Below are 20,638 nucleotides of genomic sequence, written 5' to 3'. Positions count from 1 at the left end.
TTGGGTAGCTCAGTGGATTGAGAGCCAGGCCTAGAGACGGGAGGTCCTAGGTTCAAATTTGGCCTCAGGCACTTCCCAGCTGTGTGAGCCTGGGCAAGTCACTTGACCCCCATTGCCTAGCCCTTACCACTCTTCTGCCTTGGAGAAGATTCCAAGTATTGATTCCAAGATGGAAGGTAAGGGTTTAAAAAAAACACCATATTTCACAATATTATAGTGGTATGCTTATAGTTAGTTACACTGTGTTCTGACCCCATGTTGTTACATAATTTTATGAAGAACCTCCTGATCCATATTTATGAATATAAGGACTTTTTTGAAGATCATGATGTCTCCAAAATGCATGAGAAATAACATTTTAAATGGTTATTTATAGGTCTGTTTTTGTCCTTGACATGAGTTGAGTTCTAGAAGTACAGAGTCCAATAAAATTCTCCCACATATTTAATTTCTAAAAATATATTAATCATGTTATAAAAATATCTTCCTACTATAGCACTGTCATTGATAGGCTTTTAAAATAACAAATCTCTACCATTAGTTTCAACAATAAATGCATATATAATTAAACACCTATACATCTGTTGTCATTCACGTCTACTGTAAAATTAAAATATTTTATTTCTCAATTAATTGATTACAAGGGTCTTTTAAAAATGGATAATTCTCCTTACCATATTGTCTAGAAAGAGAATATATCAGAGCTGCTTTGCCTATGATTCTTAGAGCATTATTTTAACTCTATTAGAAGATGAAGGCAGTTACTAATTCATACGCTACTAATTCTTTGAGCAGCCTTACTCAATTTAACAGTTCTTATCGATATCATGGGGATGTTTTCTTTTCTTTCTTTTTTTGCAAAAAAAAATATTATTGTCTATTAAAAGTCTCCAATTCCTCAAAATAAATCCTTGACTCCCCCATTTATTCTGTGTACACTTTGAATATTTTATTTGAATTTATTAGATTTCATGTTATCAGCATCAAGAGCTTTTTTAAAAAAGAAAAGAAAACTTTAAAAAAGCAAGACACTGCACTGCTAGAGCCCATCTGATGTCAAAGACAAAAAGCAGATCTATAAATAAAGTTTAAAATTCTACTTTTCATGCAATTCAGATATACCACAAAGAAAAAAAAATAAAAGCAAAAGAGGTGTTTTTCCTATCATTCCAAAATCATACCATGTGAATCATAGTAATAAATGCAAAGGTTCTTATTATTCAGTTAAGGTAATTTAATTCTGTGCCTCTCTATTTTTTATTATTCAAATTGTCTCTGTTGTTTTAGCTTGTGCTAGTTTTAGATGCTCTACTGGATTTTTCTTATTTTAATTCTTCATTTGTCTATAATGAAGGTTATTTTACTTTTTATAAAAAGAGACAATAAAAATCTGATAAATTAAGTGTAAATGAAATTATTTAAAGTTCCAATAATTAAAACCATTTTGCCATTTTCATTTTTTTCATTGCAATTTATTTTGGTAGCCAGTATTGCATTATATTTACCAAAATGATTTAGGTTAAGGAGCTGTATATTTAAATTTCATACAGAATTTATTAAACTTTGCATTTATCTAATCTTTTTTTTTTTAATGGAGCAAATAGTTCAATGCCACAGCTCACTCCTGTCATTAACCTATATCAACTGAAGGCAATATGTTTGCCTTGAGATCTGACAAGCTTTACCCAAATTTGACCTCATTTTCCCCTATATTATTATTCTCTACAATGGATTCACTTTTAATTGGAAGAAATTTGTTGTTAGTTTCACTTTTGTTCATCTATTTAAACATGGTTTTCAATTAAAAAGAAATATTTTATTCAAAGAATATACTAAAAACATCCAATTACTTTGACTATTGCTTCCTAGTCCACTTAAAAAGGTTTTTCCATCAACTGACCCTCCATCTTATCTCCCACAATTTAGAAAACTGCTTTAAGGACAGTGGAATGATGTTCTGAAGCAATTTCTTCTCATGTTGCTCCTTTACTTAACCTGTAACCACAGAGATTTCTTCTCCCTCACCTGCTATGACTTTGTTTATTTGCTTGTTTTTCCCTATCCCTGAAATTCTTTTGATGCAGTGGAAAGGATGAAGTTGCTAAGATCCTTGTAATTCTTTCCCCATTCTCTCCTATGTTTGTGTTACCCAGCATCATACTTTATCTTCCTCCTCTCAGCTCCACTATGTATTTCAGGTGTGGTTGGCTAGGCAGATAAGGATTTTGTTTTTATTTTAAAATTCATCACATCATAATTGCACTGCCTAAACCAGTAGTACACTTTTTTAGTCAGGCAATTTAACTGATTTAGGAATTTCCTTGGATCATCAAGGTAATAGAGCAGAAGAAGGCTGGTTTTGCTGGTGTTTTCCTTAAATAGCCAGAGACTGGTCATAGTTGGTTCTTTATTTTTTCCTAACATATTCATTATAGCATTATGTTTAGGTTTAGGTTTTCCATTAGGGCTTGGGGGTTTTATGCCAAGATTTCTTTTAATAGAAAGTAAATATTTTTTTGAGAATTAAAAAAAAAAGATTCAATGCCTTTTTTTTTCCTTTTCATTCTAAAACCAGATTGTGATTAAATATTCTGCCAGGTTGTCATCTATTACAAAAATAAAACAAAGACGAATCCACCTGGACAGAGAGAAGCATTTTATATGCCAGTAATCCAGAAAATAGATCAACCATAAAAGAGGAGCATCTGCTTCATCTCAAGGGTAGCACCAAGTGGTTCCTTGCTGACTTGGCATGAAATCATAACCAGGAGGAAGATCTTTCCAAGTCATTGAAAAGGAAAATTTCATAAAGGGAGTGGATTAATATTTCTGTTCTTCTTTTAGAAATCCATGATTTTGCCTTTTTTTATTCAGCATTTCTCCATGAATAGTACAAAGGGACTGTGTGTACAAGTTAATTCAGTTCAGTTCCTTCTAGTTCAAGCACCAATATTATTTAGAAATAGACATGGCACAATTGAATCAGAGATTTTATATTTAAACCATTTCACTTATGACTGTAGGACTTATTGCTGGAAGGGATCTTAGAGGTTTTCTAGCATAATCTTTTTTTTTTAACAGATGAGGAAACAAGCCCAAAGCCCAAGACTCCAAATGCTTTTCCCTTTTCAATAGATTACATTATTAATATATCACACAATAACTCACTTGGCCATTTTGTGTCTCGCTAAAAACATAGCACCCGAACACTAAAACATTAAAATTAATTTGACTGATTTTGTGGTTTTCTGGTTTATAAATTTGTTTTGTCTCTGGCCTAAAACTTCATTCTTGCTACCTCATCAGCTAATAACTAGGATTGGTTTCACAATGACATTGAAAATGCAACATTCTTCAAACTTCACCACCTCTTTGTTAAAAATCATTGATGGCTCTGTTATTCATGCTTTTCCTTTGTTTTAGTAATGTTCAACTTTTTGTGACTCCTTTTAGTCGTTTCTTGGTAAAAATATTGGAGTTGTCGGCCATTTCCTTTAGTTCATTTTATGTATGAGGAACTGAGGCAAACAGAGATTCAAGGCCCTGTAAACATCCTATTTGTATTCTCTGGCATGGTCTTTACATCATCTTTTGAGCCATTGTCCTTGATCAAAATGATCGATTAATAGACCTTGGTAAGAGACTAGATGCCTCATTGGATAGAGTACTGGGTCTATAGTCAGGAAGACCTGTGGTCAAATATGTCTTCAGATACTTATTAGCTTTGTGACCCCTAGGGAAATCTCTTAACCTCTTTCTGCCTCAGTTCTCCCTACTTTAAAATGAGGATAATGATGGCACCTACCTCAAAGGGCTGTCATGTCATTGAATGAGATGTTTGTAAAGCATTTGGTGTAATACTTAGCACATAGTACGTACTTAATAAATTCTTTTTGTCTTTCTATTTCCTCTTCTTTCTCTTCACACTCTATAAATTTATCTTAAGCCAAGTAAGTTAGTTAATTTTTATGTTGAAAAAAATGTATGTCTTTATCTATCTAATTCTCTATATGAAGAGTTCAGCTCTACATAGAGTTCTTGTGTGGGTTTGAATCACCTATGGAGGGAAGCTGAAGACTGGAAAGTAGTGGGTGAAGATTAAGAACTAGAGAGAGTGAGCCATAGTAGGAGAAGAAAGACAAGGAACACAAGAAAAAACATTAGCATGGTGTCGGCAAGGCAGTGCTCAGAAGTCAGAGCCTGGGGGCTGAGCAAGCTACACTGTTTTTTATTATAATATTTTTGGATTGGAGACCACAGGATGTCAATCAAACAAGTGGCACAACAGAAGTAGTAACATAATATTGACAACCGATTATAAGAAAAACGAATCAAATAGCAACACAATAGTACAGTTAGGTGCCCAGGAAAGAAGCTCATTTGAAAGTCCTTCTTCTTCCAGAACACTGGCACCATCTTATTCAGATGTTGAGTGTATGTCTTTGACATTACAAAGGACCTTTAGAACTTGTCTACTAGCTTTCAGACTGCTGATAATCGTAGAGGTTTGAATTCCACTAAATTTTAGTTCAATATATTTAAGGATTCAGAAATCAATCATGTGAAATATTAGAAATATAACCATGTCTGGTCCATGAACACTTTGCTCATTAGAGTCAGCTTTTGAATACATCTTTAATATCTTCATGATTTGTTATAACTGGAAGCCTTCACTATCTATCTATCTACCTATCTATCTATCTATCTATCTACTTTCTGTAAGCAGGAAGGGAGAAATGAGAAGAAGGGAGGGAAGGGGGAACAGAGAGAATAAAAAAGGGAGGAAAGAAGGAAAGATGACAATTCAAAGGAAAGGAGGTAGGAAAGAGGAAAAGAGGGAACAATGAAACATTTTAATGCCAGAAAAAAGTGCCTGACCCTGAAACTTGCATTTTTTTCTTTGTACCTATTAATTTATTGCTCACTTCTAAACTCTGCCAATTGCTTAAAAAGAGAAGTTATTTTCCTTCTACCTCTCTTTGAATTTTGAATGACTCATTTTAGTTATTTGAGATTCTTGAGAGAAACTCAGATATTTAATTAATCTTTTTCACATCATCATTCTTGGCTTCAGCCACAAATAGTAGTTGGTTGTTTTTAAAATCCAATTGGCCTAGAACTTCAAAACTATAATAATTTTTGGTGTTTCTGGAATCACTTGTCTGCCATTTTGCATAACAGTTTTCTAACAATTGTTAGATGGTTATTAGTGCCATAAAAATTTACCATGTCATAGTCATCCTTGTGATGACCTTCTCTATCTTCAGCCATCAGATGCAATACTAATATTCAGGCCTAACCCTCAGTCTTTCTGGCTTTGTAGTACTTGATGAAATTTATACTCCATTGAAACTCAGGGTCACCCATGGTACAGACCAGGAGAACTTAAAGGGAAAATGAAAAACAAACAAACAAACAAAAAACATAGTTTGGTCCTGAAGTTGATTGAACTAGAATTTACTGAAGAAAATAGAAGGATCAGCAATAAAGAAAAGAAAGCTGTAGCCACATTTAAATGTGTCTCTACAATGCTTGTATTCTATACACAATAAGGTCCTAAACTAAGTTTGTTACCCTCCTGTTTAGGCGTACAGTCAAAGAAAATAATTACTTTTGTTCTTCACATTGTCACTTTTATTTATTGGAATCTGTAGACTGCAATTTATCTTTTTCTGACAACATTTAAGGTATGCCTTTGATGGCAATTAATTTCATTTGTTTTCATTTTTATATCACATTACTCATATAGGATGAAAGCACTTACTGTAGGAATTTATTGAATAGTCAACCAATGTTTATTGAAGGTTTGGGAATTTGTTTTTCTCTTTTACATTTCTAGGTATAATGTCAAGAGCAAAAACTTACCCAGATTGTGAATGTGAAGAATGTATTGACATGTAATTCAGAAACATGCCCTCAAGACAAGACATTTTAAGAATTTGTTATTTAATTAAAGAAAGTAATGTCTCACTTCTAAAAACAAATGGCTATCTTGTAATTGAATTTTTTGAAGGCAAATTTTTACTTTCATCATTTACACAATTCTGCAAAAAATATCTTCATGCCATGTGTTTCAATTCACAGCTGTGCTCTGTCATGCAAAACCAGCTGCCAATGTTATTTGTATTAGGCTTCACAATAATTATAATTTTATATTCTTTTAAGTTTTGAAATACTTGATAAAAGAACTGAGAATTCATAAATTGGCATATGCACTTGTCCTACTTGTTTCTCTGTTCTAGAAACATCATTCTTTGTTAGTCAAAAAGTAAATCTCCTTCTTTCTTTGACAGATGTTGGCTCTGTTGAAGGACTTGCTTATCACAGAGCTTGGGATACCCTCTATTGGACCAGTTCTACTGCATCATCCATCACAAGACATACAGTTGACCAAAATCGACCAGGAGCTTTTAACAGAGAAGCTGTCATCACAATGTCAGAAGATGACCATCCACATGTATTAGCATTGGATGAATGTCAAAAGTATGAATGTTTTTTAATTTATAGGTCTTATTTTTTCTTCTATTCATAGCTTATTTAACTTTAAACACCAAAATGGGCAGGCAAAGATTCAAATTTCAGATGTATGTTAAACTGTTAATACTTGAAGAAAATAGCTTCATTGATCTCAAACTGGAAGAAATCTGAGAGGCTATCTAGTCTAAGTCTTTTTATTTTAAAAATGAGGAACCAGAAGACCAATTAAGTTAAATAATTTGCCCAAAATCACATAGAGAAAAAAAAAACACATCAGATCTTGGATCTGATGCATTAGAACATTATAGGATGAATCATTACACAAATATGAGAGACAACAGAGAATGTGGCTCCACTCATGTTTCCTACCTTAGGAAAGTTTTTTTTTTTTTCTGATTCCCTTAGTTGTAATATTCTCTCTTTTTTAAAAGTATCTATCTATCTATCTATCTATCTATCTATCTATCTATCTATCTATCTATCTATCTATCTATGTTCATTTATTATCCTACATAAAAGGTAAGTTCCCCTGGGAGTGGGTGAATTCCTTGAGAGTAGGAACTCTCCTTTTTTTCCCTTCATAATTATATTTTCAATGCTTAGCTTAGTATTTTTAATCAATAAATGTTTGGTGGATGGAATAGGGAAATTTCACTTTCAAATAATATAGTGTGGTTTTATAACATCAGGAAGCATGAAAGCAATATGAAGAGAATACTCTAATACCTCACTTTTAGAAAGATAGTAATAGAATGGAAAGGACATTTAGCTCTGCAGTTAGAGGGTCTGGCTTCAAATCTACTCTCTTTGCTTAACAGCAGTATGATGTTGGCCAACTTACTTAATCTTTCTGTATCTCAATTTCCTTATCAATAAATTGAATGGTTAAGACTGAATGGTCTCAGAGATATTATCATATGAACTAGAGTTGGGGGACACATTTCAGAGAGAATAGCTATTGAGGAAATGGGAAGAACCTAAGCAAATAATTAATATAACAATTAATGCAAGTGTGAATATCCTCAGTATCGAGGATTATGAAGTTAATTGGGAATTTGAGATCAGGAACCAGGGAGACAGTGAATAGAAATGTCTAACCTCCTAATTTTTCAAGTTAGGAAACGAAGACTCTCAGAGTTTAAATGAGGTCATCCTTTTTGATCAAACTGAACAAGAAATCAGGTCTCTCCTGATTAATTATTTAGGGCTCTATCTACCATGCCATGTTATTGTGGAGACTAGAAAAATGATACTCAGAGAAATTTGGTGTTTGACTATCATTCTCCATTCATCTGTCAAATTGATTTTCCTAAAACCCAAGTGTGACCACATAACACTCATGTACCATTCCACTTCGTGCCACTGAATCCATTTCAGAGGGTCTTTATTGCCTCTAGATTCAAATGTAAGACCTTCTGTTCAGCTTGCTCTTTGTACAAGACACTCCATCTTCTCTCCCTGAACATTTTCACTAGTTGGAAAATTCCCTGTGCGTGGAACTCTTTTCCTCTTCCTCTGTACCACCTGGCTTTCCTGACTACCGTCAAAACTCAGTTAAAATTTCACCTGTCATCTCCTTTAAAGCTTCTGCCTTTTATTAATTATTTCCAATTTATCTTGCATATATCTTGTTTGTACAAAGTTGTTTTCCTGTCTTCTCTTCTACTAGACTGTAGACACTGAGAACAGGGATTTTCTTTGCATTTTTTTGTATCCCCAACACTTAGCACAGTGTCTGGCACATAATACGTGTTTAATAAATGTTAGTTGACTGACAGATTACCTAAAGTCACACTTCTAGATATCCATCAAACTAAAAATTTCATGGTTCTATTTATTTAATTCTGGTGAATATGGGCTATTTTGTCCTTCTGGTTCAACTATGCTAACCCCAAATGTCATTTTATCTGATCAATAGCACTATATTCTCATAAAAAGTTATGATAAAAAGTTGAATAAAGGCATTCTTTATTAGTGGTTAAACTAAAACTTCATTATAATTTAGTATGCTTTCTATCAGTTTTACCTGCACTTAGGCAGAAGAAAATTGATCTGAATTTCAAGTAAATTTTGTGATTTAAAAATATATTTTAAATATATGAACATCAATTAAAAATGTATCATGTAAATGTGCTATGGAGTGGGCTAGCAGAGAGGAGGAAATGCCTATTTACTAGAGAGCCAATCAGAAATTTTCTATTAAATAGTCATATTTAAATCATTGTATTTATAAATAGTCATAAAAAGTCATATTTAAATCACAGAAATCATAATAAGTCACATAAAAATGCAGGGAGAGGAAAGTGATCTTTCTTTCACTTTCCATTAGGGCTCTGCCCAATTGAACTATCAATCAACAAGCTAGCCAACAATGGTTTTAATTAATTATCATAAAATGTGTCTGGCCTGATGCTTATTGGCAACTTCTTTAGTAACAAGAATACTGGAGGATTCTATGCATTTTCCTTCTACCTCTTTTTATCCTCTGAGTCTTTGGCAAATGCTTTATTTCATTATCACTACATTGTTAGTCACTGAAGGGGGAAAAAAAAGCATTTATTAAGCACAAAGTACCAAGCACTGTGCTAATGGTGTGTTAAAGTAATAACAATTTCTGCCCTCAAGGAATTTACATTTTGATTTAAGAAGTTACAGGATTGGTTGAGTAGATCTCTAATGGAGTCAGGAAGGGAAGGGAAAGGGGCAGCTAATGGAACTTCTATCTGTAATTGAGGCATCTCCAAAGGTAGAATTGTAATGGTGTAGTTTTTAACCAGATTCATAGCAAATGTGATAATGTGGAATAAGATATGCCTAAAAAGCCTAAAAAGAGGTGATTTTAAAAGTTTGTAATTTAAGAAAAGTTATTTTTCCTTATTTATATCAATGACAGTGAAAATCTCTATAGGACATCCATTAACTAACAAATTATTAGAGATATAGTTATGAGTGACACAAAATAGGAAAACATTAAACGTGCTAAATTATTGTCCTCTGCAATATTTTAGGTGACATTTACTGTTTTAAGCATTTAAACTCTTCATTTACAAAATACTATGTAATAGAAATTTCTGTATGGTATAATCATTTTAGAGTGAATGCAATGCTTCTTAAACATTGATGGTTAGTAGTAAATGATTTTTAAATTAACTGATTTTATATCTTAATATTTGCATGTTTTTCTCTCAGAATCACATTGTCGAAATTGCTATTAATTTTTTGTTTTTTTTTAATGGATAGTCCAGATGTTGTACTCAGTATGTGGGAGTCCATTTAATTAGCAAGTTAAAACTGATTTTGTTCTGAATTTACATCCTACCAAATAATACCATAAATCTTCTTGTGCTGTATTTAATGACACAGGGGACTATAATTTCACATTGTCTCTAAATACTCACACATAAGAATTATATATATATATATATATATATATATATATATATATATATATATATATATATATATATATATATATATATATATATATATAAAATCCTGCGGTGACTAGAGTATCACATAAGGAATTTTTTCTTGAAGATAGCATATACTGTAGAGCATGATACACTCAATTTTTAAAAAGATTGTGTAAGAATTATTGATAGCACATTTTGAGTATTCAATATAATTTTAAAATTTTGGGATTGGAACAAATATTTCCAATATTTATTTTAATACTCTATTAAATATTTTTTCAGTATTGCTCAAATTTTGTTGCAGAATTACATAGGATCAGGATCCATTATTTTAATTCTTTAAAAAATAGCTTTGGTTTTATATTTCTTCTAGAAGTAAAATAAAAGTCTTTTTTTTTTTCCACTTCAAATATAGTTTAATGTTTTGGACCAACTGGAATGAGCAACACCCAAGTATAATGAGATCTACACTCACGGGAAAGAATGCCCATGTTGTTGTCAGCACAGACATCCTAACTCCTAATGGACTCACAATTGATCACAGTGCAGAGAAACTATACTTCTCAGATGGTAGCCTTGGGAAAATTGAAAGATGTGAATATGATGGATCCAAGAGATATGTGAGTCGAATTATTTTTTATTAAGTATGGATTTTAGAGTGGCATATTTGTATATGTGTATTTCTCTACTAAAGAAAGGGATATTTGATGTCAAAACATAGTTTGATTCAACCAAATCAATCAAATTGATAAAGGAAAACAAAAAAATGAAATATAAAGAGATTACTTTTTGGCTGATTTCTTCTACTTTTTCTACAATTTGTATTTGTATCTTAAGAAATACTTCCTAAATATCACAATCGATTTCTAGAAGTGTAAATAATTATTTTACTTAATTTTTTAAACCAAAAAATAGTACCATGGTAAGAATATGTTTTATTTAAAATTCTTAATAGATAATAAATATAATTTAACCCAAGAAGGTTTTTTAAAGAAATTAAAAAGAATCACTTATCCACAAATGAAGGGGAAATGAGACTACAAATTTCAGTTAGTATTATATATAAATTTGTACTTTACAATGATTCATTTATCCTTTAATAATTTAATTATAATATTCTCCATGCAGAGTCAGTTTTTTTCTCTTATGGAGCTATAGACAAATTATTAAAAATATAGTCTTTCAGAAAGACTTTCTAATAGAATTCCTTGACCTGCCATTCTAAAAGATTCATTTGTTTGGGATCAAAATATCATGTGGTCAAATATAGTGGTGGTTTGATTTTATTTCTATATGACCATAGAGCAAAATTTGCAAGTTCTTTCAAAGAGAAAAAAAAAGTAGATATCAGATTTTATCCTGTCCTTTGGAACAAAGAGGAGTTAACAAAGTGCCCTTCAAAGCACAGTAGGAAAAGCTTATCCTCTATTTCAGAGTGATGATGTCCAGACTCTATTTATCTTCTTTTTCAATAATTTCCCTGATGGGTGGGGAAAACAAAGTTTGATTCTTGAGTGGAAAGACTGTTGGAGTCATTTTACATGTGCTAGGTGTCATGCATATTTGTCTTCAATCAGTTGTTTCACTTTGATTCTTCATGACTTCATTTGGGTTTAGCAAAGACATCGGAATGATATTCCTTTACCTTCTCTAATCTTATACATATGAGATTCCTAAAATGCCCATGAGTTGAATTCATTATAACTAGAATGAACATAATCTATGGCATATTAGACAGTTGGAATGCATTGCTCTTTCCTAATTTTTAATTAGTAGGCTCATCTTTAAATACACAGATGTTAAAGATAGATAATGAACTGTGTTGCCAATTCTATTCAAAGGGGTGACACCTTCTAATGACCTTCTGTCTATTAGTTGATGGAAGGTCTTATATTTAGCAGTACTGACCTAGATTATCACAGGCTTTTCTGATAAAGGATGCTTTTTCTAAGGATTTGTTAAAATTATATATTTTTTCTAATTATATGTAAAAACATTTTTCAACATTTAGTTTTAAAATTTTGAATTCCAAATTCTCTCTCTCTTCCCCCCTACCAGAGGGCAGGCAAATTTGATGTAGACCATTCATGTACAGTCATGCAAAACATTTCCATATTTGTTATATTGTGAAAGAAAATAGACCAAAAAACACCAAGAAAAACAAAGTAAAAAAAAAAGAAATCTGATCTTCATTCTGACTCCATCAATTCTTTCTCTAAGGGTGGATAGCACTTTTCATTATAAGCCCTTCAAAATTGTCTCAGATCTTTGTTTTGGCAAATGATACTTTTAAAAATAGATGAATAGAAGTTTAAGCAACAATGTAGAATAATATATAGAGGCCTGGCCCTAAAGCCAGGAAGACCCATTTGCAAAACTGATCTGTGGCACATCAGACTGTGTGACCCTAGAAAAGCCATTTAACCTTTTCAGTACTCAAGACAACTTTCTAAGACTTGGAGTTGCAGAGGATGTGTTCATTTTTTGTTAATAGAGGAAGTATCATCTTGGTAGTTCTTTATATCTATGAAATCACTGGTCTAATATTTCTAATATCATTTCTTTTCTTTTAAAATAAATTTTCTTTTCTTTTTTATTATAAATTTTATAAATCCAAATAAAACAAGCACTAGCATTTGCAAAGAAAAAGATTGCACATAATTTAAAACATAAATCTCTTCTATGGTTAGCTTATTTATCTTTACATCTACATAATGAATCCCATCCACAAGTGCCCTAGCCTCTCCTCTGCCTCATATTTATACAAGTTGTTTTTTATGTTTTTACTTCAGTTCACTCTTTGGAGGTAACATTCACAATTTTTTCCTTCAGTATCAATTCTATAGCTTTATATAATGTTCTGTTGGTTCTCCTAATTTCACTGTTCATTATCTCATGTAGTTCTTTCTAAGTTTATTTTCCTTTTTAATTGCTTGTACATTGTGTCTTATTATTCAGTAGTATTGCTTCATAATCATATACTACAATTTGTTTAGCTGTTCCTCAACTGATGGACATTTCCTCAATTTGCCATCCACCACAAGAGCTGCTATAAGTATTTTAGAACATATGGGTGCTTTTACTTTCCCCCGATCTGATTGGGAAACAGACACAGAAATGGTATTGCTGAGTTTAAGAGTATATAGGGTTTTTTTTAGCTTTCTGAGAGTAATTCAAAAGTAAATTTTCTTTTTAAAAATTCTGACCTAAAAAAAAACAGGAAAAAAGATGACATACATACAGCAGATCATAAAAGAGAAGATTTTATACAAATGAATAAATATCCATTCCATTATTTGCTCTTTTAAAAAAAACTATTCTTTATATTATTTTCAGCATTGTCCTGTTGATTCCATTTTCTCTTGTCTATACAAACATGATTCACTGACCCAATATACATAGTGGCATTGTCCAAAATTATATCTCTACTTTTGTCTCCCATATCTCTCCAGGGTGGTAGGCTTCTTTAGAGAATTGTGTCTATGTCTGTAGACATAGTTGATTATTTCACTAATCAGAGTTTTTAGGTCTTTCAAAGTTGTTTTTCCTTACCATGTTGTCCTTGAATAAAGTGTATTCCTGTTTCTCCTCACTTCAGTCTGGGGCAATTCATAACACTGAATTCTCTAAGATTTTCTCTTTCATCATTTCCAAAGGTACAACTCCATACTACATTTTCAGGTAGCATAATTTATTCAAATATTTCCAATTCTTTGAGACAATCTTTAATTCTAGTACTTGCTCCACGTCCCACTCCCTTTAAATTCCCCTTTTGGATCAGGAAGTTTGTTTCGCTTTCACTAATGATTCTTTATCTCCTATTATCTTATCAGCCATCCTTCTGTCTTTGTTGATCTTGATGCACCTACTTGGCACAGTGGATGGAGTTTTGTACTTAAAGTCAGATCTGTAAGACCTGTGTTCAAACTCTACTTCAATTATCTATGTGACTGAACCATGGCAAATCACTTAATCCTCAGTTTCCTCTTCTGTAAATTGAGATTAATAATGGTCTACGTCCTAGAGTTGTTGTGAGAATCAAATGAGATTATAAACTTAAAGGACTTAGAAAAGTAGCTGGAACACAGTAAACACTATATGAATGTCATTTTTCATAATCATTTTTTACAAATCATATTTGTAAAGCCCTGAAGCCTTAAAGAGGTGACAGAGAACCTTTTAGAGACAGAGTTCCTGGGCCCTGCCCCAGCTACACCCCCCAGACCAAGTGTCTTGCCATGCCCCTCCCCCCCACATGCTAGATACTCCTCTTAACCCACACAGGGGAGAAGAAAGTGCTCCCATTTGGCTGCTGGACAGAGCAAGTATAGAGGGGGAGAAGGGAGTGGCCCAGTGCTCTGCTTCCCTCCAGCTCTGCAGCCTGAGCCACCCACATTACCCCTATGAACTCCCATTGGGCTGCTGGGCAGAGGGGTGGAGGATGGGAAAAATGTCATTGGGCAGAGTGGAGAGGGGGAGGGAAGCAACTCCAACAGAGTTCCTCTGCTTTTCTAATAACCAACTCTGAGGAGGGTGGGAAGGGGAGGGCAGGTGGCCAAGTGTCTACTGAGAGTGCTCTGTGTGCCATCTTTTGCACCTGTGCCATAGGTTCACTATAACTGCCTCAAAGCATTATATGAATACTAATTATTGTTTCTATGCCTAAGTTTGCTTAAAGCTCCTTTATCTATTTCAGATAAGAGTGAGGTTAATCTCTGATGAACCCTTCTTCTGACTTCTTCTATGCTTATCATTTTCTTTTTATTTACCCCAATTTTAGAAAATAGCAAGTTCCACTCCTTAATGACCTTCTCCACTAATTTTTGCCTCCTTTTTACATCCCTTTCTCTTTTCTCTCCGAAAACTCTCCTAATAGAACCAATTCAAATCATGGACATCTATTTTTCCTGTCTCTAATTCCATCAGTACCTTTGGAACACATGTAGGAGGTATACTACCTCTTTTCTCTCCCCTGGAATCCTATATCTCCTTCTAGATTGCTCAAATGAATTTACATTTTTAGGTTTCTATTCTTAAGTGCTTCCTTAGTTCTGGTCTTGATAGCTTAGGAGACAATGCTTTGCCAGCTACATTTGTACCTGGATATCTTTGGTCAGGAATTAGCTTACTAGATATGGGGAAGAGGAATTACTACTGCCCCTGGGCTTCTAGATAGCTTTTGTTTCATTTGTGTAAAATAGCATTTACTTTAGCTTCTCTTTGGAGTTCTCAATCATTCTCTATTAGGACTGGTTTTGTATAATTAGAATCTGGCCAAGAACTCTCTCCCCCAGCATCTTTATCTCCAAAAATGTAAGGTTGTAAAGTAAGAATTAAATTGGGATGCTGGGAGAAGGAGTTCTGGGGACCAGGTTCTAATCATACAGTTTGAACTTAAGGATTTTGCTAAAATAAGTATGTTCAAATATTAACATCCTTCTTGCTAGTCTATAAGTCATATTTGTTAATTGCCTATGAAACTAAATGCCAAATAGTGTTTCCCCAGGGCTATTTGAAACTATTATTACCTCTTTTTTTGAGGTACCATTATTATATCCTGTTACAAAACATTTTGATAACTTCTCATTGCCTTCCTTCTGAGGCTCAGTCTTTCTTCACCCTTAAAGAAAAAAATCCCCTCTTCTTTGGGAATTCTAAATACCTAAGATAGGAGAAAATAGTTTGATTATTGTCTTAAGTTGTCTCATGGTTTGCTCCTTGATCTACAGGATCACTTGATCTTTCATCATATTTAAAAATATCTATCTATCCATATTTATATACTATATTTTAAAACCTTGCTATAATCATTATTATGTTTTTATTATAATATCACACTTTATAATATGACAATTATTTTTAAGAGTCCTTGTATTCATCCTTATTTTTACATGTTTTGCTTTCTTAGAACTGGAGTTAAGTAGAAGGATATCTGACTTTTTAATTTAAAATATCCATAACTACTTACCATTTCCTTAACTTTTCATTTAGTGATTAGATATTAAAAAAAATTTTAAACCCTTACCTTCCATCTTGGAATTAATACTGTGTATTGGTATAATATATATACCATATATTTTATATATATATTACATATATACAAAAGTAAACAAACTAAAGATTAAGTGCTATGTTGCACCTTTACAAATTGAACTCAAATAAACAATTGACCATATACATTCTTTATAGACAAACTGTTTTGAAAATGTTTGTTTTCTATTTCCATTATTCTGTGACAAGCTCATCACTTGAGAGGAGCATAGTCACTTGAATCCAAATAAAGCTTTGGCAGCAATTTAACCTTAACACATGTACACAGAAACTTGTTTATAGACATTCCTTCTGAACTGATTAAACTGATTTATAAGTTAGTCTTTATTTCAGTGTTACTTCTTTCTTGTAATGATTCATGAGCATTCTTTGTTTAGTAAGAGCTTAGTTTCTTCTACTGTTCAATTAAACTTTTACTTTAATTTTGGATACTGCTTGGTTTTGCCATAAATATTTTCATTTTGTTTTAAAGGAAAAATCAGATGTTGCACATACAGAATGCAAATTGTCTTAGTTATTGTTTCGCAACTGCTGTATTTTAATAAAATAGTGGCATAGAAAAAAAGAAAGTCTGGAAAGTTAGGAATTAATCATGAATTTCAAGCAGTCAAGAACTTTAGAGGTCCTTTTAAATTGGTTATCCTTTAGTTTTTAGTAATGCTTTTAAAAAGCCTCTTTTGGGAGGTCACCATAGTACTGAATTTTATCTCTGCCTTACTGGCTATCTTACTGACACTACATTAGTTTACTTAAAGGTCTTTTAACTTATGCTTCATACCCATAGGGGAAATGGGGGAATAATACATCTCTCTTAAAATCCTGAATATTTTGTTATGTGGATGATATTAATGTGGGCCAAGAGAGATTCTAAGATTTTGTAGTTCTGAATAGCCTGTGCTTTCATATGTAAGATTAAAATTAATATCCAATAATTCCAAGTATTATATCTTATAAAGTTTATTTGTAATCACTTGAAGTAGGAGGGAAAAAAAAGAACAAAAGTAAAAGCCTGAGTAAAGCCATGTGAGAAAAATCCTCCTACCTGGCACTCACCCAACCGCCACAGCTGCATTTCTGGGAGAAGAGAGAGAGGGAGGAGCTACACAAAACTTATATCCTCCCTATATTAGCAGTTATGTGAGAAAGAACACGGGAAGCTGGGAAAGAGAGTTCCTGGGGAGCAAATTTCTAATTATACACATATATTCTGGGGAAAGGAGAATTCTTGTCCAACTCTACCTCCTAACATTTTATTTTAATGAAATCCAAATTGACTGACTTAGAAATTCATCTTTCTACTTGAGCAACTTGAGTAAAGAAAATGAAATCTCCCCAGACCAGAAATATATTCAAATCTTGACATAAAAGAACTGTTTCCAGGAGTTCATTATTCTTTCCTTCTTTATTTACTCACTGTCCTTTGAATATTTATGAGCATATATTTCAGGCTCATTTTTTTTATTTTCCTGTTTCTACATTAGTCTTAAGGACTGTGTTGCTTTCTAGAATGATCAACAAATATTTGTTACATTTAACTTAATTTAAATTAATACTAAAAATTCAGAACATAGTAAAAAGGGCATAACAGAACATATAGTAAAAATTCCAGATAATACAGTTCTTTTCATAGAAGTATTTCAGCTTTTGTGACTGTAAGTTATATAAGTGAATTTTCCAGTTGTGTTCAATTCAATTTACCAAACAATTATTAAGTCTCTCCTTTGTAGAAGGTGATGTTCAAAGCCATAGTTTATCCTTTGGGTATAAAATATTATGGCAGAAATGCCACTTTCAAAAAACAATCTAATGGAGGGGTGTGGTGGGAGGAGAAGAAGAAACATATATAAATAGCCATTCTTAAAAGGAATTTTAAGATAAGTGTAAAGAGATGGTCCATTCATAGTGCTCTGAGAAATTTCAGATAATGCACATTATTTTCACCTGAGATAGAAGCAGAGCTTACATAGATCTGTAGATTTGGAGAATTCCCACTGGTCCTTCCCATTACTTTTGACTTATACTGCCCCTACTGTGTTGTAGGAAGTGGGAAACACTTTTCCAAATATTATTGAAGTTAAGTAAGAGTCAGAAAGGTCAGGTAGGAGCATACTTGAATAGTTGAGGTCAAGGGGTTTTAACAAATTCTGTGAACTAGATATAATACAACAACCACTTGCCATGTGCCAGGCATTGTTTTAAGTGCCAGGTAACAAATGAGAAAAAGGAATACCAGTCCTTCCCTGGTTCCTTCCCTCAAGGAGATTACAAGCTAATAAGAAAGGCAATAAACAAAAGGAAGCCAAAAGGGGAAGAATGGGGGAAAGGCATGAGGAAGATGAGGATGAAACTGAAACCAAACAGAGCAGAGCATGGCAAGTGAAGAGATGACTGGTATTTTGTGTCCTCTCTAAAGGTAGGCTATGAAAGACTTTTTTTTTGTTCTTCCCACCAGTTCTCTGTTCAGAGAAGCAAATGTGGATTGTGATAATTGTGAGGAGCAAAGCTGAAGAAATCTCCATGATGATGTTTCAATATCACAAATGAATGACTAGCTCTTGATATATGTAGAATAGATATGGATATAACTATAGATATAATTATGGATCTAGATATATGGTTCTGAATATGGATAGATATAAATGATATGTGGAGATATCAATATTTTACTATCTATATCTACATATGTGTATTTAAGTACATTATTATAGACATACATATATATGTGACTATGTTTAAATGTAGTATATAAAGATATCATTTATAGATAAATATAATTATATAGATATAATTTAAAATCTTGTATATTCTTTCATTTAAAAGCATTATTCTCAGAAAGGGTTTTCCAGCTCCTCAGTCATTTCCCATAATCTTCTCCATCTCAGTCACACAACCAAAGATCCTACCTTTGATCTTACCCTTTGCACACAAATGTACTAAATTCCCTAATCTGGTCATAATATTTTGTCACTTCACCTATCTCTTTGCCTCACAAGCCCTAACCACATTTTGAATCCTATCTGGGACCTCCAAATCGTCCCAGGCCACAGCCTCTGCACTGGCTACACTCTGTTCCCTTCCTCACTTACCCTCTTGTTGAATTAGTTCATCTTCAACTCTCTTCTTTCCTCAGAGCCATTGTTTTTTCATTCTGTTGTCAGTGCTGCCCTTTCTCAGTCTCAGCCTTGAATTACTCCCACCATATGCTGCTTTTGCTCCTACTCATGTGCAATTAAATGAAACTAGAGAAAATCACAAAACTGCCATAATTCATTCACTACAAATTTGTGTTATATCATCCCATCTAGCACTCACTGTGGGAAAGCAATCTTTTCTCATCTCCCTAATTGACTAACTCACTTATGACAGTGTCTTTTGCAAACCTTTTCATACCTTCCTCAAACCTCCCATGGTTTTCTTTCCTTCTATCTCTCAACTGAGGACTTTGCTATATATTTCACTGAAAAAAAAATGGGTCAGTTCTCTGAGGTCTCCTTTGGAGAGGTGGAGAATATTCTCTCTTCATCATCATGCTATCTCCTTTATCCCTGGCTCACATAAAGATGTAGCCCTTCCAGCTGAGGCTAAGCCCTCTTCATGCATAAATGATCCTGTATCAAACCTTTCTACCCCAACAGATTGCCTCCTCTATCATTCCACTCTCATTAATCTTAGGTTTCTTCCTGTTTACTTACTTTCCTCTCCCTTAAGGCCTCTAGAATTTCTGCCAAATAACTAGAGGCAGGGGTATCCCAGCCTTACACAATTCTCCTTTTTTCTTCATGGAATCATAAGATAAGAGATTTGAAGCTGGAGGGGACCTTACATACCTTATAGACCAAACCCCTCTTTTTCCCTGATGAGAACTCTGAGGCCTGGAGACACTAAGTGACTTCCCCAAAGTCACCTCTCTGGTTATTAGTTTAAAAGTGGGAAAGTATTGCCAACTTTAATATTAAATGCAAAAGAATGCCTATACATCTTATCTATAAAGTCCTTTGATGCTAAATCAAGAATCTTTTCAACTTTTTCACTTTATCTCTCAAATCTTTCTTATGTGGAGCCAAAATTTCCTCCTTATACCTTTCATCCCAGTTCTCCCTTCCAGAACAATACAAAAAAAGTACTCTTTAATAGAGAGCATCACATCTTAAGGGTAGCTATCATAGTCTTTTCTTTCCTATGCCAATCACACCAGTTATTGACTGACTGCCTTAATTCACCTAGTAATGATTTGATTTAAAATGTACGTGGGCCAGATTTAATCTCTTTAAGGGTATGTAAAAAATTATTCTCGTATGTCTATTTAAATGACTTTTATGATTGTATCCCATTATCCCATCATTGCAGCTGAAGCCTACATAATTTTTTACTTAGAATAATGATGTCTTGCTTTTATTTTTTTTAAATTGTTCATGTTAAGATATCTTTCCCAATAAAACACAAGCTGCTTGAGGTTAGTCACTGTACCTTATATATAGTGGATATATTTGAATCCATTACAATGCCAGATTTAGCAGTAGACATATAGGAATGCAATAGTTACTTATTGATTAATAGTTACAGTTATCTCTTAAGTAATAATAGAATCTCAAAACTTATTGAAAGGTTTGCCTTCCCCAACCCCCAGCTTCCTGATTTTAGCAAAGACTCAACCATTTTTGGTGTCAAAAAACATAGCCGTAATTTCACGTGGGGTT

The 20,638-nt window shown here is 33.1% G+C and overlaps 1 protein-coding gene across 7 annotated transcripts in view; it reads left to right on the top strand.

The window, feature by feature from the left end:
- Nucleotides 1-20,638, top strand: part of LRP1B (LDL receptor related protein 1B) — a 2,480,145-nt gene that overhangs the window by 1,938,158 nt on the left and 521,349 nt on the right. For all 7 annotated transcript variants that reach the window (XM_007494117.3, XM_056797188.1, XM_056797186.1 and 4 more), the window contains 2 exons: nt 6,294-6,483; nt 10,306-10,510. In XM_007494117.3, coding sequence (XP_007494179.2) covers nt 6,294-6,483; nt 10,306-10,510 — 395 coding nt within the window. The remainder of the gene's footprint in view (nt 1-6,293; nt 6,484-10,305; nt 10,511-20,638) is intronic.

This window comes from Monodelphis domestica, chromosome 4, assembly GCF_027887165.1.
Source record: "Monodelphis domestica isolate mMonDom1 chromosome 4, mMonDom1.pri, whole genome shotgun sequence".
Lineage (NCBI taxonomy): Eukaryota > Metazoa > Chordata > Mammalia > Didelphimorphia > Didelphidae > Monodelphis > Monodelphis domestica.
This window is presented reverse-complemented; position numbering and strand designations above follow the sequence as displayed.